This window comes from Propithecus coquereli, unplaced genomic scaffold (assembly GCF_000956105.1).
Source record: "Propithecus coquereli isolate 6110/MARCELLA unplaced genomic scaffold, Pcoq_1.0 Scaffold26, whole genome shotgun sequence".
NCBI lineage: Eukaryota > Metazoa > Chordata > Mammalia > Primates > Indriidae > Propithecus > Propithecus coquereli.
Genome location: NW_012148174.1, coordinates 10,839,908 through 10,848,064, shown reverse-complemented (window position 1 = coordinate 10,848,064; position 8,157 = coordinate 10,839,908). Strand labels below are relative to the sequence as shown.

The 8,157-nt window shown below is 48.3% G+C and overlaps 1 protein-coding gene across 1 annotated transcript in view; it reads left to right on the top strand.

Annotated features, from left to right (window-relative positions):
* Positions 1 to 8,157, top strand: part of UNC5C (unc-5 homolog C (C. elegans)) — a 157,790-nt gene extending 149,633 nt beyond the window's left edge. The window contains exons 14-16 of the mRNA XM_012647162.1: positions 1,728 to 1,892; positions 7,171 to 7,349; positions 7,992 to 8,157. Coding sequence (XP_012502616.1) covers positions 1,728 to 1,892; positions 7,171 to 7,349; positions 7,992 to 8,157 — 510 coding nt within the window. The remainder of the gene's footprint in view (positions 1 to 1,727; positions 1,893 to 7,170; positions 7,350 to 7,991) is intronic.

Below are 8,157 nucleotides of genomic sequence, written 5' to 3'. Positions count from 1 at the left end.
GGATTTTTGAAAAATGCATTTTTAAATTCTTTAAAAAACTGTGCTATTATTATTTTATTTCTAGTAAATATAAAAGACTTCTAATTCCACCATTTCAATTAATTTGCATAGTAAACATTCACACTGAACTGCTTAAAAACAGCCTCAAAAGCATTCATAGAAAAACACAGAGGGACTTTTTGACACCATGCGACACAAATTAGGTTTCAGCCTTGCTAGGCCAGTACCCTTATCTGGAAAACTTAAAGGAACTCCAGTTTGGGGACTGAAATAGCATGTAAAAGGGAAACCTGGTCAGGATTGATTCAATAACAGGCATAAAAATACTGCTTCCACAGGTCTCCACGTACATGCATACTGGCTATTGTACGTACCTGTGGGACAATCATGGGACTCTCGAGAAGTTTTCCCCTCTACCCATCAACCCGAGCTCTCAGGACGCTATTCTGATGGGATGGTGAGCCTTGTCCTGGGAGATGAGGACACATTTAGGGGAGCCGTGTCTGTACCCACACACATCCAACCCCACCCCAGCACTGCAGCCGAACTGCAGTTCAGTTACCGAACATTCTAGAAGGACTGAGGGGAAGACTTCTCAGCTTCCTTCTTACTCTCATATGTCAAGTGCTTGCACATCAGTGATGGGAAACAAACATCCTAGTTTATTAACAATCGTGAGCTTTGGGGGGGTTGCACGGTAGAGCCTTCTGTTACACAGCTGAGCTGTAGCTCGGCACGTGATCGAGAGATCGGGCTTGTGACTTTCTCGTTACATCTCTTCCTTGGCTTCATTCCTCCCTGTTGCAACTGACACAAACCTCCCCCTTTGATAAGCAACTTCTTTTATACAATCGTAATGGAATATACTATTTTAATAATAATGATAATAATATGCTATTAGTTAAAGCTAACTGTGGCCGAACGCTGACCATCTGCCAGACACTGTCTTACGCACTTTGTTTTACCTCATTTAACCCCAGCACGTCTATGAATGAGATACTCTTTGCTTCTCTTTTGCAGATGAGGAAACTGAGGCCTGGAAATGTTAAGTAACTTGGCCCACATTCCCAAGTTAGCCAGAGCGAGGCGCTCTTGCTCACCATATTCTTCCGTCTCTCACGGATCAACCTTTCCTTTATTGAAAACAGATTCCAGGTTGGGCTCTGTAAGGTGGTCTAGACTTTTAGAGGCTGGGTGCTTTTTAAGCCAAGAATTTTTTGTGTGTGTGTGGCAGCTAATTGAGTCTTCAGCTGGAGGGGGTATGGGCTTTCCCTTGTCCTATCGGAGGAGGATTCTAGCATGAAAGGCATCAGGGCATTATCCTTTGGCCTGTGCTTTCCTCAGAATGCCACGGCGGGGATTCCTTTTAATGAGCAACGACTGGTGTGTGTAAGTTCTATTTTGGGAATTTATTATAAACTTTTCTTTTTCATCATTTACAATGACTCCTTTTGTAAATTAGAGACACGTGGCACACTGGTTAGGTTACATGGATTCTATGAGGCTGACTCCCTAGGTTCGAATCTCAGCTCTGCCACTCACTTGCTGTGTAGCTTTGGGTAAGTTACTGAACCTCTCTGGGCCTCAGGTTTCTCATGTGAGCAGGTGGTCCTGGTGTGCTGACACCCAGGGCTTTGTGAGGTGATGTATGTGTGATACTGAGAGGATGTGATCGTTCTTTTTGGTGTTAATGCCTCATTTGTGGTTAACGCTTTCGTTTCCTTCAGGAAATTCCTTTTTACCATATCTGGAGCGGGTCTCAGAGAAACCTCCACTGCACCTTTACTCTGGAAAGATTCAGCCTGAACACGGCGGAGCTGGTCTGCAAGCTCTGCGTGCGGCAGGTGGAGGGAGAAGGGCAGATCTTCCAGCTGAACTGCGCCGTGGCGGAGGTGAGCAGCTCGCGTCCGTCCGGGCCCGGGAGGAGGGACAGCGTGGGCTGCGAGGGTGTCTCGCACAGGCCAAGTCCTCAAAGGCTTCCATGTGTCCTGTTTAATAGGACAATATTTTAAATGCACGTGGGGAGCGAGATGCACAAAAGCTCATTATGAGGAATCCTTTTTGAAACACAAGTTGTCTTTTTTACGACATCGTGTTCTAACTTTTAAAAACAGATCTGAATGTCAAGGATAAGGTTTAACTTAAGTAGCGTGCACATGGAGTCACTCCTCCCAAAGCATCCCTTGCTGAGCCATGTTCCCGCATCTTCCATCTGGCTCTTCCCTCCCTTTCTGCCTGGTGCCCAGGCCGTGCTGCTGAATGGGTTGAGGGGACAGAGACCGACCTCTGCCCCTGTTGTCTCTCCCTTTGTATTTCCAAGTAGATAAGAGAAATCTCTTGGTCTCCTTTCTCTCTCATCCCTCATTCTCCAAATACGAGGAGAGCTGTCCTTTTCTCTGGGGTGGGAACAGAAGTAACATAGATGTGTTTCCTGCTGGTGGCCTCCAGCTTTGCTGTGATCTTCGCACACTTCAGCTGGTCACTTTTGTGTGTCCGTGTGACAGAACCAAGAGTGACCACTGCTGCTTGAGACTTCTCTGTAAGGAAAGAGGAGGTGCCCATGACCTTCCTTATCTGCTGGCTTGGGTCCCAGGGCTTGCAGAGCGGTAACCCTTCCCCCTGGGGACACAAAGGGCCGAGCAGGTGTCGCGTGGCCAAAGGTTGCCTTGGGGAGCCCAGCCCTGTGCTGCTTGCTGTGCCCGAAGCACAAGGTTGTCGTATTTTAAAACTAGAGCAGGCCAGTGTGGGATTAAATCCTGCCTCCCCCTCACTGTCGCATGCACGGTGACGAATGGAATGTCAGTGTGTCTTGTTCCACATGTTGTATTTAAAAACCGTCTCCCTCAGCCTCCACGACACCCCATCCTTCTTTCCCACAGCCCGCCGAGGTGCGGTCCTCATTTCCTCCTGCAGTTTCGTGTGACTTTTGACTCATAAACAACTTTAGTCACAGACCCCGGTGACATTCATAAGGAATGATTTCGGTGTCAGGGTGCCATGGCAACCGCCAGGCCCAGTGCTATCTCCCAGGCGCAGGAGGGTGTTCTCACTGCGCGGGCCCAGCAGGTCTACAAAGTTCAATAACCACCGAGCTCCGGCGACGACAAAGGCTGTGGAATTTTGGAGGGGGGCGAGGAGGTCTGGGCCTTTGATGCTTGCTTTCTGTTCAGCGTGCACAGTTGCTGGGGGTTGAAAAGGGGGCTCAGATGCAGCCACCAATGAAAGGGAGCTGCTCTGTCCCCCGCCAGGGCTGCCACGTCCTCCCAGAAAAAGGGCAGTTTTGCATAGTGTGATCACAGTTGTAAGGACTTTCTTGTGCCAACATAGAGGAGGGAGGATTTCTTTTGCAAGTTGGTGGTAGTCTGCTGGAAGGGACCAGCCGTGTGGGAGGCGTCTGCCCAGTGTGACAGACAAGCGTATTGCCAGGAGGGAGGGAAAGAAGAGACTGGAGTCGAGATGACTTTGGGGATTTAGGGGCACTCGGTGGCTTTTACTTCTGGGTCACCGCATCCCGCCGTCGTGGTTAGCATTTGAATGCAGCGCCCGGTGCGTGGTTGCGGGTTCTGACGTCGTCGGAGAGCAGGGCTGTGTGTGCCGATGAACAATGGGCTCCGGAGAGCTCTGACACCCGCATCCTCATCAAAACCCCCGAGAAAGGGCACAATACGACTGACAAACCATGAACGAGCCGAGAAAGGCTCCAGTGGTGGTTTCTTTCTTCTGAACAGCGCTCCTTCCTAGGGTCACAGGGCAAGATGGCAGGTGGGCTGGGGGCCCAGTCCTGTCTCCCAAGGAGGAGCTGGCTTGCTAGACATGGGCTGCCCCCCACGCCATTGTCTCGTTCAGGGTGCTTTGGCCAGAGATGGATGCCTCAGCTAGAGACAGAGCCTTTAATTTCACAGAGATGAAGCTTAAGAATGGAAACATCTGGAAGACAAAGTAGTGGCATGAATGAATGCAAAAGATGATAAAGATTTTTTTTTTAGTCTTTTGTTTCATAGACAAGCACAGAGAGAGGGACCAGGCGGCTACCCATTGCTACTGAAAGAAAAAATGGCATAGGGGAGAGGGACTTTAGTTTCTCCCTGCCGTGTGTTTCATTTTAGCTATAGATTCCCAAATAGATAGTTCCATGGGGGTATAGGCATTGCTTAATCTCTTCTTTCCTCAGTTTCCCTGAGTAAATTGGTATCATATTATACCAGTTTGATGACTGTTAGTAAATACTCCAAACAGAATTTGGCCCATAGTTCGTGGTTAGTACACCTTACTGTACTTAGTACATGTTCACCCTTCTTATTGTTGGCATTGATGCCCTTAGCGTGACAAGGCTCTTGGGTAAACGCTGCCATTCCAATCATAGAATCTGTCCTCAGCTGAAGCTTGAGATTCACTTTTACCAAAACCACCAAACAAAAGGAAACTCAGTTCCTATGTAAATATAAAGTTAGCTCGGGGGGAAGAAGAAGATGGTGTATATCCCCAAGCTGGTTTTCCCAATGTTGCTCTAGTTCTGGGCTCTGCACCCTGGAAAAGGTGCAGCTTTAGGAGGCGGTATGAATGCTTTAATAATAGATAATAATGGCAGTTATTAGAATTTCTTACATTTGCTAGGCCTTATAACGTCTTATTAAGTAGCATTGCCTGGCATGTTTGCGTAGACCAAGTAGAATAGTAAAAATGTACAAAGTCGCCTCACTCTGCGACAGCCATCCCCTCTGCTTACCTCCTCCGTCTTCCATAACCTGCTCATACTGGCCACTGGGAAATCTAGTTCTTCTAAGTAACTTCAGGAAGAGCCAGCATATGGGAGTGGAAAGTTGTTTCAGAACTGCTGTCTGGTTACTGTTGGAAAAATCATGTGTTTAACTAAGGGAGTCGTAACATCAAAGGCAGATGGTCCCACTATCGTGAGCGATTATCGTAATAAGCATTCTGTGAGCATCGACTCTACTTTCACCTGGAAGTAAAGGAAGGGCTAAGAGCAGCTGGAATCACCGGATGAAATGTGTGTGTGTGTATAGGTAGTTTTCTTTCTCCTCCAAGGCTATCGTCAGCCGTCTGCTAAGAGACAAGAAATTATGTCCCATTCAGCTGCTTTCATCTGCACAGAAATGAATGTGCAGCATCGCCAGGGTTAGACAGCTCAGGACTGCGTCACCCACGGGGAACGTGATGGCGCTCTGTTCACCAAGCGGAGGGGAACAACGCGGATCTGTGCTCAGACCTTCCTGAGACCCACGCCTGTCTTTGACCTTTAACTTCAGGATTTAACAAAGCCTTGGCAGGAAGCGCGACACGGTTCTCTGTGGGTGGGCGTCCAGCATCTTCTTTCTGTACTAGGAAAAAATATTTTCTTGCACATCAACAACTATTAACTGAGTCGCTTCTATGGGAAGAACATGGTGCTGAGTGTCACAGGGGTTCTGAAGATGGCAGAAATAGACTCACCTCCAGGAGATTCGGGAAATCAAAGCGAGTGGCGCGTGCATACGACCAGCACGCTAGGGGAGGAAGGCAGCAGAGCCCAAGAGACCTCCGGGCCTGATGCCTTGGGGCGGGCTTGCTCGGGGGCTGCTGGGCACGTGTCTTTTGGACCAGGCTTGGAGAGGTTAATGGAAAGGGCAGAAGAACTTTGAGTGGTCCTTGGGGAGAGTGATGGGGTACCCCCAGAAAGGTTGGGGACAGGCTGTGCAGTGGGGGAAGCACTTTAGGAAGGTTAGTCTGGCAGAAGCGCGGGATCACAGTCAGCTGGAGGGAGCTCCTGTGGCCAAGAGTTCAGAGACTCTCTGGTGACACAGTCTCAGCACTACAAACAGCAGAGCGTGCCCTGTGCAGACCATAACCTCCCCTGCCATGTGGGGTTGTGGTGTAATAGGGGATGAGGTGGGAGTCCTTTTTGGCCTTGTTATTATTGTGCAGGAAAGAAGCAAGACTCGTGCAAATGGCCTGTGACTTCTCGTCACCTCCAACCCATCCTCCTATGCCCAATATAGGCATCGGGGCACTTGGTAAACATGGCGCGTGCCCTGTGTCACTCTTGTGGCTGCCTTTCTTTAACCCCGGGGGTCAAAAACCCTCTGTCTTCATTCCCTTGGAAGGAACTCTGTGCCTTACCGGGAAAGAGCTGCAGGTCATGATCCACCCCATCTCCTGCAGCTGGAGAGGTCACTGCGGCAGGGTTCGCGCTGTCCCCCTGAGCTGGGCACTCGGATACTTCATGGTGGCTGAAATCCTGTGTGGCTAGTGTAACCTCCAGCAACTATGCACACCAAGGAGTCACCTGTTTTAGAAAAAGGGATGACATTTAAAGTAGATTTTTCTTTCATTGCTTTAATAGTTCCCAGGCAACATTTGCTTTTGCTTTTCTAACCAGCAGAAATGATCGGAAAATGATTAGACTTTTCTCCTGCAGATGAAATTCAGATTTTGCATTAATGCTGTTTTATGAGCTGAAACTATTTTAAGAGCCAATTTATGGTTTTCTCTACTAAAATTAGATCTTTTTTTTTAAAAAAAAGGGTGTACAGCAATTGGAGGATGTCATTAACAGCTTGCCCTAAGGCAATAATATACCATGTTTACCATTTTCTTTTAAAAAAAATTAGTCTGAAATTGATAGCATTTAGAGGAGAGCTATGTTCCATTTCATTCACCAAAAGCAGAACTGAGCCATCTTCTGCAGGGGTTGGAGGCAGGATAATTTACTCGGGCATTTGCCCAGGGCTTTACCCTCGGGATCAAACAGTTTCAACTTTTCAGCCTTCTAATCTCAGATCTGTTCGTTCTCATAGAATTGCCCTTTTGAACATTTTCCCCTCCTGAAATCTAAACCTGTAAGAGCGTCGGTATTCCCTCCCTTCCTGGAGAATCCCATTGGAAAAGGTGTTATTGAATCATACCAGAGCTTGCCATTCCAGCCCAGTCCTCACGCAAGACCCATAAATCTGGCGCCATGCAAAGTTAGCTCCAAATCTATGTACCTCTTCTCAGCCAGCTTACATACAGTGCCTCCCAACTTTCAGGCCTGGAAGAAGCCATTCTTACTGCAGAGAATGACAGTACTTATTCTTTGTGCCCAAAGCAAGGTATTAGGTAGGTTATTGGTTCCATAGGGATTGCTTTTGTCTCGAGACATAATGCCATGTTCTTCCTGTCCCTGAACGCCAGGAACCTACTGGCCTCGATTTGCCGCTGCTGGATCCTGCGAGCACGGTCACCGCTGTCCCAGGGCCGAGTGCGTTCAGCATCCCTCTCCCCATCCGGCAAAAGCTCTGCAGCAGCCTGGACGCCCCGCAGACCAGAGGCCACGACTGGAGGATGCTGGCCCATAAGCTCAGCCTGGACAGGTGGGTGTGGCCGGGCTCCAGGACTGATAGACGTAAGGGAACATTCATTGTTTTTCATGTGCACATCTATTTACTTTTTCACCCTACAATACATTAATCTGATGCTCCTTCTTAGCACTGTGTGTGCAAGCCCGATTCTGGGCTCATTTGTAAGTATCGCGTTTTGTGATCCACTTTGCAAAGCTGATGGGCTAAATCTCCCTCAATAATATATCCACTGGCTAAAGTGATTATTGTTCCTCAGCTGCAATGGAGCAGGACCTAACGTTTAAGGAATAATTAAGTTATAAAGAGGCCCCTGCTTTGTAGAATGTCGCCTTCCCTGCCCAGCAAAAGAGCTGGCGTGACCTGTCAAAGATCATCAGAGCCTGGGCTGCAGAGAAAACACAAGGCTCTCGCTTTCCTGTTTGGGATGTGACCCGTAGACATCCTGTCTCTTAAATTATCTTACTCAGAGTTGAGGTTAACAAAGTTAAACATCACGTCTCTTCTCTGGGGGCTGATCTAATTACAGATTGGCTAGTTCTTTAGGGCAGCTCGCTGTCAACCACACTGGGTCCCGAGACTCGGGTGGGAGGGTTTAGCTGAGGCAAAAGGAAAGAGAAAATAGATTTCTAAGTCACACACCTTTCCCAATGACAGGTACTTGAATTACTTCGCCACCAAATCCAGCCCGACTGGCGTCATCCTGGACCTCTGGGAAGCACAGAACTTCCCAGATGGAAACCTGAGCATGCTGGCGGCCGTCTTGGAAGAAATGGGAAGACATGAAACGGTAGTGTCTTTAGCAGGAGAAGGGCAGTATTGA